Genomic DNA, 19,245 nt, shown 5'->3' on the forward strand with positions numbered 1-19,245 from the left:
AGAAGACACAGGGGCGTGTGAATTCCCATGTGGATGACCCTGTGAATTACACACTGGCGCGGGTAATTTCCACACGCCCATGTGAAATTCTGCAGAGAGTTCTCATCCATCCCAAGAAGACACAGGGACATCTGAATCCCCCTGTGAGTACCCCTGTGAAGATCCACGGCTGTGTGGAATTTCCACATGGGCATGTGAAACACTTAGAGAAATTATCGTGTGGACAGAGGAGCCACAGGGGTGTGTGGGTGCACCTGTGGGTTGGTCACACGAGCGTTGGGAATTTCCACACGCCCGTGTGGGTGTGTTCAAAGGCAAAAAAAACTATTCTGAGAGCACACAGGGGCGTGTGACTGTCCCTGTGAGGCTCTCCTGTGGAGTCACACGAGCGTGAGTAATTTTCACACGCCCGTGTAAATGTAGAAAATTCAAACGACCGTAATTTCTCTTTATAAATCTTGTTCACCTTTTCATTTTCACACTCCCAAACACTTTAAGAAGGCATCCTCGCACTGTCCCGACTTTGCACCGTCAATTTAGAGAGGTTTTACTCGAGTTTTCTGGCAGATTTCAAGGTTTTCATCTTCATCTTATCGGTAAACCCTCATTCTCTCTTTTCTTCACCATACTTGATTTATTTCGATTAAACTGGTGAATGTTTCTTTGTTTCTTTGATTAAATGGTTGGTGCATGTTTAGAATAATTTTAGAAACAATTTTGGGATGTATTTTTGGATTTTTAGCACAAGGGCCGTGCGGTTCAGATGCCCCGTGAATCCACATGGGCGTGTGGAATTTCCACACGACTATGTGGATTTCTGCAGTATTCTTATTTTGAATGAATTTGATCGATTTCTTCTCAATACTTGCTGGTATGGACCCCAGGAAGAAGTAACATGCCGGCAAGCGTCTTAGAGATCATTCCCCAGAGCCAGAACACATGGAGTTTGCGATTCCCGAGCATTAGGCTCGGTTGGAGCCATTATCGAAGCTCAAGTTCAGTCAGACATGATTCTCAGACTTGAGTGCGCTCAAGGAGGTTCAGTTGGCTGATGATATGGCTGATGAGATTGAGGAGATGCTTGCAGTGGGTAGTTGGAGACAGTTGTTGTTCATACGGGTGCCGACGATCCGTATATTTACTCTAGAAGTTCTTGCTTCTCTCGAGTTCGATCGTTCCTACAGTAGCTTTGATAGTATAGACATCATTCAGTTCAGAGCGTTCGGGCAGCACTATAGCATAAATATCGCACAGTTTTCCATCCGACTTGGGCTATATGATGAGGCATTTACTGATACTGAGGAATATGATTGTTTTCCTATAGATTACCCCGGCAACTTAACACCGCAGCACGCGTACAAAGCGCTATTCAAACAGTGACAGTATAAGACCGCGGTGTCAATGGCTACATACCTCTACCGACCGAGTTACAGATATATTTACGCCATCCTAACTAGATTAGTTAATTGCCGTGGTGACAGTACTAGAGTTTTGAGTAGACATGAGGTATTATATTTGTACTCTATGGTACAAAGCGAGCCGATTCACTTGGGACATATCTTGGAGGAGTATTTGAGGCATCAGGGGTAGTATGCGAGAGTGGGGTTGATCTTCTCAGGCCCATACATCACTAGACTCATCATCGGGATGTGTTAATTGGATATGATTAGAGGGGCTGAGAAGACGATCATACCGGCTCCCCTGTGTATAGAGATGATGAAACAGATAGGGATGGTACACAGGTAATGGCTGGGAGTTCATGTACTGATTACACGCGCACCAGAGCCAATCAAGGCTGAGGTTGATGTAGCAGAGGGCTTACAGGCAATGCAAGATCCACAGGCCGAGCAGACAGAGACAGAGGCACCTCCCACAGCACAGGAGCCACCCCTAGTGCGTATATTTTCTTCCACACGAGCCCATGATCGATTTGAGAGGCTCGAGAGTGCTTTGGGAGTGCTACAGGCAGATCTGGCATAGGTTCGGGCTACACAGGTCACGAACCGCACTGAGGTGATGGCGCGTCTTGACATATTACAGCAGTTACTCGAGCGATACGTGACCTCACCATTTGTTATGAGAGCCTGGACTCCTCAGGCATCCCCATTACCACCATCACTAGTACCAGCACCAGTTGATCCACTTTCTTCACCAGTACTAATAGTAGCACCAGCAGAGACCACAAAGGACACCGACGCTTGATACGTCCTTCTTTTAGTTCTTTATGTTTTTGTATTTTATTTTACATATTTTATTTTTGACTTGTAGTACTTAGAAAGGATTTTCCTTCTGAGTTTATTTTCATTTTTGTTGTCTCAAGTTGTATTTCATTGCTTTATCTTTATATACTTGAGTTTTATTTTGTTTTTGTTGAGCTTTACTGAATCCCCATTGTGTATACGTGTAGATGGTCATGTGAGTATGGAAATTAAGGACTAGTCATAGACATGGCTAATGTGATTTTCACATAGTTGTGTGTGCCCCACAACCCATTGAAACTCAACTCTCAAGGAAAATAGCTCTATTAAACATACCATTAGGAGTTAAAGGGAGTATTGTTTCAATTACCCCCCTTCACACATTAACGGTAACGTACATCTTAAGTGTGGAGGGAGTTCACATTACACAAGTTTTGACTGAAATTACTTGTTCACATAGCCAATGGCGGTTCACCTTAGTTGCAATGGTTGTATTCTTAAGTTAGGATAATTTTTAACATTGAATGTTCTCATACTCTAGTTTTTACTTGAATTTTTAGGAATTTTTGACCGATTGACACTTGTTGCACTACTCACTCATTAAACCTTATGGAAACTCAAGTTTGATATTTAAGGGACTATTTAGTTGCTCTTCGTTATGTTAATTTTGCTAAAAAAATGGGAAAAAAAGAAGGAAAAATGTTTGTTTTGGTTGTGCATTTGGGGTGGAAAGAGCTAGCACCTATGAAGTATGAAGCTACTCTTATAAGTCGGATACTAGTTATGACCTAATAAGAGAAAGAGCTATCTCATGAGATGAGTGAAAGCTACTACTCTGGTAGAAAGAGCTACCACCTCGAAAGTGTGAAAGCCACCTTAGCTGCCGCTTCGCAAAGGGCTACCTTAGAGGATGTGTGAAGCTACTACCGTCTCCTTACTTTGTTTTGTATATAAATAAGTCCCTTATGCTTAGAACTTTGTGGTGTATATGTTAGGTCGACTTGAGTGAGTCCATACACACCTACATGATTTCGGGTGTGTTGTCATTTTTTATTCCAGTTTTTAGCTAGAGCATTGATCTTTCGTATTTAGTGTTGAAATTCACCTTACTTGTAGAATGCTTTCATTGCATGTTTTAGTGAACCTAAGGCTAAGCACTTTCAATATTTCCTTCTTCTATGCTTCAATGTTTTATTTTTTCTTGAGGACAAGAAAAAGCTTAAGTGTGGGGGAGTTTGATAAGTGCTTGTGTATTAATATCTAAGTATTCTTTTTCTTACAATGAGCATTACTTTTCTCATATTTTATCACTAATACATGTGTATTTGTGTTCTTTTGTGCATGTAGGGTTGTGGAGACAAGTATGGAAGAAAGAAGTCAAAGTAGATTGCATTTGCACTTTGTTGATGGAATCTTGGAGTGAACAAACATGAAGACACAAGTTGTGCTCAAAGACATGTGGGTGTGTGCCAACCTCCGTTGTGCTTAGAGATGCAAGTGGGGCGGGGAATCCCCGAAACATTCCCCCGCGAGGCGGGGAGAGGGAAAAATTCCTCCCCGTCTAGTGGGGCGGGGAGGGGCCGTGGAATGCTCTCCCCACCCCACTAGGATCCCCGCCCTGCTCCCTGTGGGGAACCCTGTGGGGAATCCCCGTGCCCTACGGGGATTCCCCAACAAAAAAAATATATATTACAGATTTTTAGTGTATTTATTAAAGATTATCTCAACATTAATATAATATTATATATATAATCAATAAATATTTATTTGTTAATATTTATTGGGAAAATTACTTATAAGTCCCTGAAACTTTTCATTTATACCAATAAGTCCCTCTGACCAAATAGTATACCCTGCAGTCCCTCCTTTTTAGAATCATTTCTATTTCGTCCCTACCGTCATCTTTACCTGTTCATTATTTTGAAAAACTCCACTTTACCCTTTGCTTTTGGGAGGGAAATCTGGCGCCATGTCATGTCAAGGCAGCATGGTGCTTGTACTTTGGCATCACTCAAAAGTCTTCATCCTTACCTTTTGTCTTGCTTGAGAAACTTGAATCTTTTTTCATTTCATTTTTCTTTTTCTTCTTCCTTGGCCTTGGTTTTTGGAGTGATTCTCCTCTTTTTATCACCCATCTCTACTCACCATCTCTATTCTTCAGTGAGAGTTAACTTCACAAAGCTATATCCCAAAGAACGTGTGAAGGTATTTCTTAGATCCCCATCAAGATGCATATCTTGGTCTTAATGTAGGGTTCCCCGGTATTATGTTCATCGGTCCTTCATCTATAGTGGTTTTTCTTAATGCAGGGTCTTCATGGACATGTTTTACGGTGTTGCGAAGTATAAAGGGGATGGTTATGTGTTAGATTTCACTTGTCTTGATCGGATGGCTAACATTATTTGAGAAGATATGCACATATTGGGCTCTCGAACCTCCTACGAGTGTGAGTAAAAGTATATAATGCCAGGGACGAGCACAAGACAATATGCTCCATTAGCTCAGAGGATGACTTTCAGAACATGTGTAATGTTCATCGTATATTCAAAAAGACCATGGTGAACATGATCATAGATACTGTGAACGAAACAACGGAGGCCATCTGTACTTCACCAATGTCACTGTAAATATCTTATTCTATTTGGTTTTGCACTCATTTTTGTATATTGTGGCAAGGATTTGCATTATGTTTCGCATATGTGGTCATTAATATGTGTTTCGGTATAGTATCGTTTGTTTGGTATTAGTTTTATTTTTTAGACATTAGTTTTTGTTATTTCCGAAGCTTATTTGCCATAACTATTCAGTTTTAAAGTGTTGTTGTTTATTTATTTTACTAACTGTTTACCGAATGTGTATGACAAGGGTACCAACATCGCAAAATACACTAGCAGTGACACATGGAGGAGGCATAACTATAAGCAATTCTTTACAAGATATAGAAGCTGAAATTTTCATGGTTGGCCAACGCTTCGAAAATGCACAAGAATTCAAGGATTCAATGTGCGACTTAGCCATCAAACGCAATTTCAACTTCAGGTTCATAAAAAATGATAAAGATATAGTTACTGTCACATGTGCTGCTGAGTTATGTCAATGGCGTGTCCACGCCTCAAGAGATAACAACCTCCCAACATTTAGAATCAAAAAACCCCAAAATAGTCATACATGTGGTGGGGGTATCGGCACAACATCTCATCCGAGGGCTTCTAAAAATGGGTTAGCAGGCAAGTAATGAGTAAATTGCGAGATTGTCGTCTATACCGGGCTGTAGACATACAACGTGATGTATTGTATGACCATGGTGTCCGGCTACCATACAAACAAGCATGGATGGGTAAAGAGGTGGCAAAGTGAATTCTCCATGGAAGCGACGTTGCAAGTTATGATCTGTTGATATGGTATGCAAGTAAGGTTTCCGAAACCAACCCAGATAGCATCGTTATCATTGAGAAGGATGGAGAACGCTTTAAGCGTGGTTTTTTTTGCCTTCATGCATGTCTTCAATGTCTTCAAGGTTTTAAGTGTGGTTGTAGACACATGCTATTCCTCGATGGCACCCATTTGCTAGGTAAATATGGTGGCATCCTACTAGGCGCAACTGCAAAGGATGGTAATGAAGGTCTATTTCATCTAGCTTTTGCTATTGTTGATAATGAAACTGACGATAACTGGACGTGGTTCATTTCCACTCTGGGTGATGCAATATATGGTGAAGATGACTACCACAAAATCATTACATTCATTTCAGACCGTTCTAAAGGACTTGTTAATGCTATTGCCAAAGTCTTCCCCTCTGCCCCACATGGCTACTGTTTGCGACATCTCCAAGCAAACTTTTTGAAGGCTAATGGTCTCCTAGGGAAAGGATTAAAAGATGAGTGTTGGAGGTTGGTTGTTAAGATTGCATATGCATGCACATCTTCAAAGTATGATGCAACTGTGGGTGCGTTTTCAGCGATATCAACACAGGCCCATAATTGGTTATTTCAAAAGTCGGACATGATGCATTGGTGCAATTACTTGTTTAGAGGACAACGCTGGGGCGAGATGTATTCGAATGTGGCAGAGTCTTTCAATGCATGGATTAAGGAGGCACGACATCTACCTGTCTGTAACATGGTTGACGCGATAAGGTATGCGTATAACTAATTTAATTAGATTACTATGCGTAGTTGTCGTTCTATTTCAGCTGAATGTATTTACTTTCAAACATTCTAATGTAGTATCTATATTAAATATTTGAGTTTGGCTTTACCATGTGGTTTTAAAACGTAATGAGTACTTTACACTTTTGTTATTTCGTATTTGTTTTTGGTGTATAGTTTTTATGGTTGTTGTTCCTTTTTTGTATTTCTTGCATACAATTGATATTTAGTGTTCCTTATTTATGCATAGTGTTTAATATTGTGGCTTTGCCATGGTTTTTTATTATATTCACAGTAGTAGTGTTTTTTTCTCTCATGTGTACTTCCCACCAATGTAGGTTCAAGATGATGAACCTAATGTACAAGCGGCGCGAGAATAGCATGAAATGGGAAATCCATCTTTGCCCGGAGATTCACAAGAAGATTGAAAAGACTATTGAAGAAAGCAGATGCTTAGTCATAGGCCGATCTGATGGTGATATTTTTGAAGTCGTTGACAAGCAAGGCAACCATGTCGATTTACGTAGTAGAACTTGTTCTTGTCGTCGGTGGGATGTGTACGGTCTTCCTTGTAACCATGCCTGCTGCGCAATCTTACAAACTGATGTAAACATTCATTGTTACATGGAAGGCTACTACACAGTCGCATTGTACAAAGAAGCATATGAGACATCTTCGTATTCGTCCACCTATCTCAAAGAAGAGACTCGGATGACCAAGAAAAAGGAGGATTGAATCACAAGCATTTGGTGTTCGTGACTTACATTGTAGTCGATGCCACGAAGTTGGGCATAACAGGGTCACATGTAATGAAGTAATCGCAGACTAACTGTATCCTTTGTACCCGTCTCTTTTGTTTTTTGATCACTTCCATCGTATATTGAATGATTGATACTTATATATATTGCATATAAAGTTCTCGAAGTTTGTTTGACAGTACATGAATTCGATCAGGTTCCTCAAATAATAAGCGGATACACGAAAAACCAAAAAACAAAATTAAAAACTGAATGTTATCTATGAATAGTGAATTTAAAGTACAAAAACTGAACGGGTAACACTAAAAATTGAAGGTTTCCTAAGAATAGTAAATTCAAATTATCAAACTTGAAGATTAAAATTGTGTACTGAAGGCGATCTATGAATAGTAAATGTAAAGTATCAAAATCAGCTACCACAACTAAAAACTGGATACATTTAGCTATATTCAAAGATAAAGTAAGTCCACTAAATACTGAAATACTATATCCGCTGTCAATTAGCACAAAACAGTAAATAAAAAAGTCAAATCTGAATAAGTTCCATACAATGTTCAAGGTAAATCAAAATGTCCTATATTAACCATTGTCTGAAGCTGGGGCCAAATCAATAGGTGCAGGTGCCTCTTCACTCGGCTGGCTATGTGGATCTATTTGCATATGTGGAGCAGTGACTGTGTCTTTGAGCAAGGGTTCTGCTGGGTCATTACTTGCATCTTTAGTTGTTGGCGCAGTTCCAATCATAATCTCTGAAATATCTGCACTACCATCTTTGTGTATGGGCTCATTTGCAGGCACAACTTCTGAGTCAATTTCAGGCACCTCTTCGGCTATTGCCTCCATCTTTTGAGGGTTTCGCATAATACCATCCTCCACGATACGTGCAGCATACTCTAGGCGCACGTGCGAGACATCTGATTGGGGGAGATACAGCTTTTCATCATTCAACACTTGCTCCATAAACCGCATTAAATAAACTGAGCAATCCACACTATCCATCCTTTGTTTTGGACATCCTTGCACATGAGTTAGTGTGTATGCCACAGTTTCACTAATACCAAGCTGCTTCTGCAAATGCTCTTCAAACAGTGCATGCTGGAAGAAGGAAATATATTACACACACATTTAAAAAAATGAAATTAAAGAAACCAAATTGATCAAATCTTGTTATTACCATGAGCTCTTGCATCTCGATTATGAACATGACCACCGATTGAGTCATAGTGCAAGTACTCCTTCTTAACTTTGTCAAGAACAAGTAAGTGATAATGTTTGTTCCACACGATTGGCATGAGGATTAATTCTATGTCGGGGAAATCTTCTACCGCAGGGCTCATCATTCTTTCCATTCCAGCGGACAAATGTTCTTACCTAGATAAAGCAAGGGCCATTGGGCGGGTGATTGTAGCGGTCATCTTATACACATTAGGAGATTTCTTCAAAGTATCAAGTAACATGAGAACAAAGAGCGTCAACTACATCGATCGGCACCATCATTTGCCATCAATCAATGCATACTGAGATGAGAACGGGATGTGTGACCCTTCTCATTTGGTCCGGACCATTGTCTTGATGTAATATACAACAATTAATTAATTAGGTAGCTGACAATGTGATGCATGTTCATGATAGTGCACATATATGATTGAAAACTAATGTCGTATCCCAAATAATGAGAATTTATTTAGAATACTATACGCTTAATGCTTAAAATAAATATTATGTATCAATAAACAGCAGTAAATACAAATATTGATTACTCTAGCAGAAAAGTGGATTGCAACTCTGAATTGCATATTTAAAATTCTAATATAGAACATTTGAACAATGTGCTTACTCATCAATTTGTCGATTAAGGAAAACACTTAGTGACAATTGGTGTATCTTTTGCAGCCGGCCAAATCCGGTAGGCCTTTTATTGGTTGGATTGAAATCGGTTCGTGGGGCAGGTTGTTCTATCAATTTCTCTGCTTCACCTTCTGTATCTCCTTCCTTGGGTATGCATATAGAGTCCCCGGATTTTAGCTGTGCTAGCGATTCTATCGCATTGTCGATGTCCTCTGTTGTTTTCTTGTCCACTTCACTTAATTGGGATGGAGTTGGTGTAGCTCGTTTCCTACCTCTGGGTGCTGGTGCACCTTTTACTTGGGCAACTTTTGTTGGTTGTGCAGTTTTCGAGGCACGAGTGACACGTTTCTCTGGCTGAGCGATCCCTGAGCCTGAGGCTTCTTGCGATGTTGGAGGTTTGGTTGCTCTTGGCTTCAATGCCACTCTCTTGGATCTCCTCGATGATGGAGCTGGGCTAATGTCATCTGTTAATAGAGGTGGTATAACATCTTCTTCCTCGTTGCTTGTGTTCTTCCTTTCTTCAAAAATAGCAAGCTTCGCCCGAAGAGCTATCACTTCAGCCATCAATGTTTCGTATTTGTTATCTTCCATCTGTTTCCTCGCTGGACTAGAACTTGATGATTTTTGGACTCTTTTGGTGGGCTTACTGACTTCTCACTTTCATGATCTGTTGTCCGGGATGCCTCTCCAACTTGTTTTCTCTTACCTTTTTGTTTCAATGCCTTGATGAATTTTGGTGCTTTCGTTGCACCGGATAGAACCAAACTTGTCCTTGCAAAGCTGAGCTCAATCTTTCCTGAACCAATGAGGTCAACTTCAGATTGTCTCTCTAGCATAAGCAGGGAAAACTAGCAAATACAACAACAAACATTAATATGGACGTATACACATTATTCTCAAAAAGGAACATCTAATAAAAAAACTGAATACATGTGTAAGATACTAAACTGGAATCGATATAAAAACAATAACCATGAATATATAACAGTTAAATGTGATACATATTGGTAAATATGGATACTAACGACCTATGAGTAAAAAGCAATAAAAAAATGACACAAAAAGGAGAATAGTAAAAGGAAATACTCAATGGATTCTAATTTGCATACCTCTTTTCCATCGAATGACTCGATCAAGGCACTCACACCTGTTTCTTTCTTGATTCTGGCTTCACCATAACAGAGAATGCGTGGTGTTCTTCCAAAGTGGATCTTCTTCCCAGTTACTTCATAAACCAAATTGTCAGTGCAACTGTACATCCTCGCAAATACCCTATGCACGGTTGCTTCCCGGAACATTTGTCCTTCACACGAGCAGCTGCATTGGGCAAATCATCCATAATCCACTTGTAGGTTGCTTGGGCCCATGCATATTGATCCAGCATTGACAGGTCTTCCACATAGTAGGCTAACCATGCTGGAGATGTAGATGAAGTGGTGGGAAAAAGGAAGGATCCCATGATGTATACTAGTAAAAGTTTTACAAAACTTTCTTCTTTCTTGCTGTCTTTCTTGCCAACCATACTCATTAAAGTCCTTAACAAGCACTCCCTTGTTCGGTCTACTCCTTTCATTAAGAACTCTTCCTTGAGTGTACAACGTTCCTTCTTCCTTGAGAAATCTATTGCGATACCGTTACATTTTAGTCCAAGTATCATTGAAACATCTTCAGGACGGAATTGTAAGTGACTGTCTCCCAAATTGAAGGTTTTGCTCCGTGTATCGAAAACCTGCATCAATGCATCCAATATAGTACACTCTTGTGCTATTGGCTCAATATCCATCAGATGACTAAATGGCGTCCCTCAGAGTAACTCCCAGTGTCTTCGTGTCATCTTCTCTTTCAACTGGCGTACACTGTCTATGAGTGGTGCTAAGTAACAACGTCCATTCACCAAATTTCCCAACTGGCTAGCCATAACTGTTCTGATTGCATAAACAATACATACACATTCGGGTGATTATTTTGAATGACACTAAACATGTTTGTACAAAACTGGATATATAAAACAACCATAGCCATTCCATATATTAAGTATTATATTTGAATGAACGACAAAGAACAAAAATAAACACTAAATGCTAAAAATACTGTCATACATAAAACAATTCCAATAAGTCATCATTATGAGATACAGACCACAAATATACACTGGTTTTGATATCAGTGATTTATAACTAACAATCTATATACAGAACATACTGACAAAATTCTGCAAACACAGAATCTTGACAAAATTCTGTACACACATCATAATAAGATTGGAATTCAGTGATTTATAACAAACAATCTGCAAGGATTTTGGACAGGAATCAACTCTCTTACACAACTATATACAATTTTGTTCGTTTCATTGCAAATTAGGGCACAAAGTAATCACACTAACCAACCATTAGATGGAAATTACAAGATCACATGTTCTCGAAGAAATATAGATCATTCACCAAAGGATTCCATGCTTCATTCATCATAGAATGCACAATCAAATTAACTAACCTAACATTACCCAAGAACACAAACGATTTTGGCCATGGAAATCATAAGGCTTTCATACATGCTTGTAACGATGGCACGGGAGCAACGAGATGATCCAGTCAAGTGGCTTTCTTCTTTTCTCTGGTCTCCGGCGGCAATGGGTGCAACTCCGGCGAGGATGCCCTTGTAACTCGAATGGAAGATGAAAAGGCTTTGGTTGTCTCGGGAGAAGAAGAAGAAGAAAAGGTGGGGAATGATGTGACAGTTATTGTATTTTATGAGAAGTTGGTTTCTCATTTTTCAAAGCTTTCAAATCAGTTAAAACTGAATGGGCAATCAGGTAATTTCCCTTGAAAGATAACGGTGTTATCCATCCGTTGGGCTTTATAGAAACTAAATGATAAAGGAAGGACTTTTAAGGGATTTGGCAAAATCAAGGGATTTTTTGGCCATGTGGTAGTGTTTCCTGGACCTTTTGAGCAATTCCTCATATTTATTTGTAATTTTAATTTAGTTTTAAACTTTATGTTATTTGTATTACTTGATTTGTACCTTAATGTTGTTGTTTCATCATACATTATATTTTGACTTGTTAGGAGAAATATTTTGTGTGAATTTTTATTTTATATATATGATGTGTATGTTGTAAAAAAAAAACTTTGGTTCAGAATTTTTATTTTATTTTATCATACATTATATTTTTTATTTTCAATTGTATATAGCATCTTTAGCATATGAGTAACATAAATGTATTAAAAATATTATAGTTATTTACAGAAAATTTTTCTTTGCATTTGTTTAGTTTAGTGTTTAAGTATAACCAAATGAAATTTTTTGATGACTTTTGATTATAATTTTCGTATTAATGTTTTGGGCGGGGCGGGGATTCCCCGTGGGGCAGGGATCCCCGCGGGGGACTGAGCCGGGGGGATTTTTTTCCCTTTGGGATTTTAAACCGGTGAATCCCCGCCCCGTGGAGAGCGGGGATGGGGACCATAATCTCATTCCCGCCCCCCTCCCCCAGCTCCCCACTTCCATTCCTAGTTGTGCTCAAGTGAATATGCAAATTGGAGGGGCACAAAGGCAGTCATACTCATGTGTTCCGACTTGTGCAATGCTAGCAAGATTATCGTCAAATGTGTTTTTATTTGAAGATGCAATGCGATCTACAGCATGGAAGTGTACCCGTTTATATTGCCTCAATGAAAAATGTGGATTCGGGAGTATTTTGGCGGAGTACTGTAGCAATTAGTATAGCAGTTACTGTTCACATACCGCTGAAAAATGAATTTCCGCAGATTCACACGCCAGTGTGGATGCCCGATTCCAACCCTATTTAAGTCGCCATTTCAACTCGATTTGGGGATCCTTCTTTCTATCCTTTGGCCTATCTTTTCTCACCTTTGGAGACGCACACGGCTAGGGTTATTGGGGGAGCTTTCGTTGGCACCAATCCGGTAAGGTGTGCCCTAGGCTTGACGAAGGGACCTTTGGAGAAGACGCATCCACTCCACAAGACCGTTGACACAAATATTTCTACTTTTATTCATGGATTGCATATTTTTACTTTTGATTTCATTATTGATTGTATTTTACTGCATGAAGAGCTAAACCCCTAGTGGGTACTTGGGCTTATAAACCCTAGGATGATATTGTTTTTTTGACCTCTTATTATGGTTTCATTAATTGATGTTTTTAATTGAGTTCCAATCTTGAATACTTGTTGAGTTGATTTTCCCTTAGAGTGACAGTAGGGTTGAGAATCCATTTTGGTAATCCTTGTAGATGAGTGACACACCATGAGGGTTAGACAATGCTAGTTTGTAGAGGGTTGAGAGGGTCAGTCAAGGATAGAAGAGCATCCCCTTTTCCTTCCGATGTGATTTATCCTACATCCACCTTCCAAGAGTTATTTGCGGTCACAATAGAGTGAAGTGCTAATAGACGAACTCCGCTGGGGTTTAGTTGCACAAGCAACAGAGTGAAGCATTGAAGTAATCCTTAGCATCTGGGGCTTAATCGTGACTAGCGGTCTTCCGCCTAGACCAAAGGGTTAGATCTATTTTAGGGAATAGGGTTTATCACTTGGAATCCCTAGAGCCTAAAGCAACCTAGCATAGTGTGAGGTGTCGAGACTAAGAGATTTTTCCATCGGGGCATAGTATAGAGTTAGTCGCGGTTGACCTTAAGTTTTGGGACCATGTTTTTAAGGATCTCCACGACTCATTATACATTAGTTAGGAAATATAATGATTGGTCTTGCACTTGAAACAATAGTCCTAGGGTGAGAATGTCCGGGTACCCCATTTATCGTCGATTGCCTCTCCAATCTTTTATTTGCGCCTCTTTTTTCTTTTCTTAATTCTATTTGCAATGATTCTTATTCACATCACTATTAATTCATTTTCGTTATAGTTAAATAGCAATCTTTGTGTTTCTAATCACTATTCCTTATGGATTTGACTACCCACTCACCGAGGTATTATTACTTCGACAAACCCGTGCACTTGCGGTATACGCAATAGGGCATCGTCACTCATCTTCTCCAAGGGTACCCTCGTCAAGCCTAGGGTACACCTCGCTAAATTGATGCCGACGAAAGCTCCCCGAATAACTATCTTCCAAAGAAACACGGTGTCAAAGGCAATAGAACCACTCTAAAAACCTTGCCAAAGCCTCTCCAAACCCTAGCCGTGAGCGCCTCCAAAGATGGAGAAAAGATGAGAAAAATATACGGAAAAGGATTCCAAAATGGGCTGAAATCGCGGCTTTAAATAGGCTAGAATCAGGCATCCATAGGCGTGTGGAATTTCCACACGCCCTTGTAAATCTGCAGGAATTGATTTTTTCAACGGCCTGTAAATAGTAACTGCTATATTAACATGCTACAGTACTCTGCCAAAATACTCCCGAATCCACGCTTTCATCGAGGGCACATGAACGGGCACATATCCATGCGGTAGATCCCGTGCATCTTTAATAAAATCACATTTGACGACAATCTTGCCATCATTGCACAAGTTGGAAGACATAAGTGTGACTGCATTTGTGCCCCTCCAATTTACATCTTCACTCGAGCACAATAGAGGTTGGTACACACTCATATGTTTTTTAGCACAACTTGTGTCTTCACTTTTGTTCACTCCAAGGTTTCATCAACAACATGCATTCACGATCTACTTTGGCTTCTTTCTTCCATACTTGTCTCCACAACGCTATATGCACAAAAGTAACACAAATACACATGTATGAGCGATAAAATCTGAGAAAAATAATGCTCATTGTAAGAAAAAAATACTTCATATTACTAATACACAAGCACTTATCAACACGTCATCCTATCATGGATGTTTACTTGGCGAGGAGACAACACAGGGATCATGAACATCTGAGATCTTTCCTTTTTATGGAGCATGGTAGCTAGGGAGCCGGCTCACATCGGTTACGCGCTAGATTGCCAATTGAGACATCAGTCTCATAACTCCCATCTGGCAGCCATATTCCCTGGTCCTTACATCACCATGCTTGCACAAGGCTTGGACTGATCGATCGTTGCATATGTACGCGCCGTGTAGGGGGTATGTAGCCGCTTAGAGTCACCACGCTCCGGGTTATGCGCATAATTGATCGGCAGGACACACCCGATGGAGTGCAGTATTGGGTGGTCCATGGGACCAACTCTAAGCCTTCAGATGATGAGGAGTCTCTCTCAGAGACCATCGCCACCGCGGCTCCCCCGATCTCGACTACAGTTCTTACTATTGCTACTGATGCTCCTCCTCCACCTCCAATGATTGCTGCACCAACTATATCAGTTCCACCAGCCCTTAAGGAGCGCTTGGCCGATCTTGAGGAGGGTCAGGTGAGGATTGAGGATCTACTACGACAAATTATGGGGCATCTGCAGCATCGGGACCCCTCGATCACTCCAGTGCATACATCACCCACTATTACAGTTCTAGTGGACCCAGAGTCTCCTCCATCTTCACCGACACCACTTAAAGCAGCTATTGAGTTAATGTTCTCTAAGCATAATTTGAGTTTGTCAAGGGTGTGTGGGCAAGGCTATGATGGAGTAAGTAACATGCAAGGAGAATTCAATAGCCTTAAAACTTTAGCCATGAAAGTGACTGCATCTGCTTATAATGTCCATTGTTTTGCTCATCAACTTCAATTGGCACTTGTAACTATGGCAAAAAATCATGTTCAAATTGCATTCCTCTTCAACATTGTCATAAGTGTAGTGAATACTGTTGGTGCTTCATGTAAATGGAGAGATGCTCTTCGGGAGAAACAAATTGATAAAGTTGTGGAGGCATTACGAGTTGGTGAACTTTCCACATGAAAAGGTTTAAATCAAGAAATGAGTCTTCAACAAACTTGTGATACACAATGGGGATCACATTATGGGTCTTTGATTAATTTGATCATTATGTTTAGCTCAATTATTGACATGCTTGAAATTGTTATGGAGGATGGTACTAGCTTGGGGCAAAGAGGTGAAGCTTATGCCTTATTAGATTCGGTGCAATCTTTTGACTTTGCTTTTAATTTGTATTTGATGAAAATATTTTGGGCATTACAAATGAATTGTTGATGGCATTACAAAGAAGAGATCAAGGTATTGTGAAGTAATGGCTTTAGTTAGAGTGGCTAAGAAACTACTACAAACAATGGGAGATGATGGATGAAAATCTTTATATGATGTGTTCTCTTTATTTCGTCAAAGAAACAATATTATTGTGTCAAATATGGATGATATATTTGTAACTCGAGGAGGGCCACTGCGCAATGCTCACAAAATGACAAATTTCCATCATTATCAAGTTGAGTTATTTTACGCCATTATTGATATGCAACTGCAAGAACTAAATAATCAATTCAATGAGATGAATATTGAGTTACTTATTTGTGTGGCTTTAAGTCCTTGTGATTCTTTTGTAGCTTTTGATAAAGAAAAATTTATTTGCCTTGCTCAATTTTATCCATTTCATATCTCTAAGGCGAAACTTCTTATTCTTAACAATCAACTTGAGACTTACATTTTTGATTTAAGATCTCATGATGAGTTTAAAAGCCTAAAAGGTATCAATGACCTTTTAATAAAACTTGTTGAGACAAAAAAGAATTGTATATCCATTGGTGTACTTTCTTGTGAAGTTAGCTTTTATATTGCCCGTTTCTACTACATCAGTTGAAAGATTTTTTTCCTCCATGAAGATTGTGATAAATAACTTGCGCAACAGAATGGGAGATTCTTGGATGAATGATTGTTTGATTACATATATAGAAAAAGATATATTTTGTACTATTGATAATGAAAAAATCTTGTGTCATTTTCAAACTATGAAAACACGCAGATAGTAATTGTAATATATTACTATTATGTGAAAAATTTTAATGCATTTATGTTTTATTATTTATATTATTTATATTTAGTATTGGTTTGCCCCCACTTAATAAAAATTCTGAAACTACCCCTGCATTAGTGTTATTAATTTTAAAGCCAACATCTGAATGTTACGTTTTGACAATGCTTTATATGCAAAAAATAACTTGATCATTTTTTTATTTCAGTTGTGCTATTTTTCTTTAATGGATAAGAGTTAGATGTACAAACCTAGACAATCTAGGGAATATCAATAAAGAGTCTATCAATTTCTCAAGTTTATAATGAAAATTCACGTTCATGTGTTGCTTTCATTGTATTGGTCGTAAGTGTTAGTCCTTTTGTCAAGAGCTAAAAACACTATGGCTATTGTTATATGTAAAATTTAGTTGGCAGTTCAACCTTACTTGATCTCCTATGTTTTATCCCAGGCATCATCAAATTCATTTTTTCCAGCTGTGTTTCATATATTGTTTGTTGGATCTTCATTTTTCTCAATTTTCCTCAACTCTATCTGCCTATATTGTATTCAATGAACTCATTGATTGCATTGGATTTTCATAATGGTTCTGTGTAACTTTACATATGATGGAATGATCCTTCTAAGTTGTACATTAATGATTTGTAGCATTTATGCATCTAACCTTGACTTCATTCTCATTAGATCATTTTAAAGAAAGGTGGATTGATGTGAATATGAAACGGGTACTATCATGGGGTGTTTGTTTGGCAAAATTCCATGTTAACATGGTTCTTTGTAAAAGCACAAATTGGATTTCTCAGCTGGGTTAATGTATTTATACTTTTTACTTTGTGTGAGTGAGCATGTTTTTCCCCCTAATAAAGAAAGAAATAGTCTGTTGATATTTTTTGGATGTTGGTGCTCTTTAGTCAATATTTTTATGAGTGAACTATTTGCTATTCTTGTTCTGTATTCCATAGTTATTTCTCAATGAATATTCTCACAATGAAGACCATCTAAAATATAGAAAATTTTTAATGTGGCAAGTGTTTGATGACTAGCAATGGAATGCTTGTGTATTTGCTGATTCAAGTGCAATTAATGATTTGTAAAGAACTTTGTTTACAAATTCATTGACTTTTTTTCTTGGTTTTCAGTATTCTGATAATTTTATAATTTAGCATTTAATAGTTTTTTATTTAATTTTAATTACAATTATAGCTCTTTATTTGATAATGTTTGTTTGCTTAGGTAGGAGAATTCATGATTAAAGATCAAGAGGGTTGAAGATGAAGAGGATACACGAAGCTTTTTGCTTTGTGTAATTAAACAAAAACATATTTTGTAATATAAGTAAACAAATAGTGTAAAATTCTTTACATTTTGTTATTAATCAAATACATTGCATTTGAGCTCATTACTTGTCAATAAAAGTCAATGAAATTGAATTTAGGATACTTTTGAATGTATTGAAAGATTCATGTTTTTTGTTTACAAGTTAAACAATTTTTTTTATTATTAATAGGAAAATAAATTAATATTCAATTCAATTAATGAACAAATAAATAGATGGTTATAACCTCCTCTAAAAGTATAAACATGTTTGTGGGCTCCTTTTTCTCACCCTGCCTTTAATTAGGGTTAGACCGGTTAAAAAATAATGGATCACAAATCAAATTTTAATTTTTTAGGAGTTCAAAAGATTATGGTTCGTGACTTCCATTAGGGGCCAGCCGCTAATGTTAATTACCCTGGACATTGTTGCAGGAACCTCCGATTAAGAAATAAGTGTGAACAAGGAAATAAGTTGTGGTAATCAATTCCATTCATTTCAATAAATATGAATTGATAGACTTCATTGGAAGTACAAGGAATTTGAAGTCATCTTGATGCCACTTAGGCTTATAGGCCTAAGTAAACAATGAATGTAGCATTTTATCTCCTTCCGACTATTTTGCCAAAAAGCACGCTTTCACTTTTGTTGACATTTGGTCTTCTTCAAGTTTTGAGAATTTGAATCTCGAACATGATTTAGCCATTTGTGCTTGTGAAATATTTTGGCAACTTGTGAACTCTTCAACCCTTTAACTTTTGATGCTTTGAGGTTGTTGAGCTCATTTGTTGATTCATTTGAAACTGGTATCTTGGACATTTGATTTTCGTCTTGGATTTGATTTGTATTTCAAGTTTTGCATTCTCTAGGTTGATGAATCGCAAACTTCATTATACTTTTCAAAAGCTTCAGCTCTCATGTTTCTAAAGCTTCATTCAGGTCTTGAGTTATGAAGCTCTTTAGGTCTTAGACTTTTGAAACTACTGGGTTCAATTGTCAATTTGTATGAATTTCCAAATCTTGATTCTTTTCATATCTTGAATCTTGACTTGGTTGCTTTGATTTTGATTTTGTTTTTCTTTTATATATTTTCTTTTATATATTTTCTTTTATATATATATGTATATATATTCC

The 19,245-nt window shown here is 38.3% G+C and overlaps 1 protein-coding gene across 1 annotated transcript; it reads left to right on the plus strand.

The window, feature by feature from the left end:
- The first annotated feature begins 5,738 nt into the window (after window positions 1-5,738).
- LOC120256291 lies at window positions 5,739-7,081 on the plus strand. Its single transcript, XM_039264002.1, has 2 exons — window positions 5,739-6,334; window positions 6,685-7,081. The coding sequence occupies exons 1-2, from the start codon at window positions 5,739-5,741 to the stop codon at window positions 7,079-7,081; spliced, it is 993 nt and encodes a 330-aa protein (XP_039119936.1).
- The last annotated feature ends 12,164 nt before the right edge of the window (window positions 7,082-19,245 follow it).

The sequence above is a fragment of the Dioscorea cayenensis genome, unplaced genomic scaffold (genome assembly GCF_009730915.1).
Source record: "Dioscorea cayenensis subsp. rotundata cultivar TDr96_F1 unplaced genomic scaffold, TDr96_F1_v2_PseudoChromosome.rev07_lg8_w22 25.fasta BLBR01001381.1, whole genome shotgun sequence".
Lineage (NCBI taxonomy): Eukaryota > Viridiplantae > Streptophyta > Magnoliopsida > Dioscoreales > Dioscoreaceae > Dioscorea > Dioscorea cayenensis.

Excerpts from the sequence above, each read along its gene's own strand:
- LOC120256291 (XM_039264002.1), top strand. The coding sequence starts at position 5,739 with ATGCTATTCCTCGATGGCACCCATTTGCTAGGTAAATATGGTGGCATC. Across the intron at positions 6,335-6,684 it reads AACATGGTTGACGCGATAAG|GTTCAAGATGATGAACCTAA; the intron begins GTATGCGTATAA and ends CCACCAATGTAG.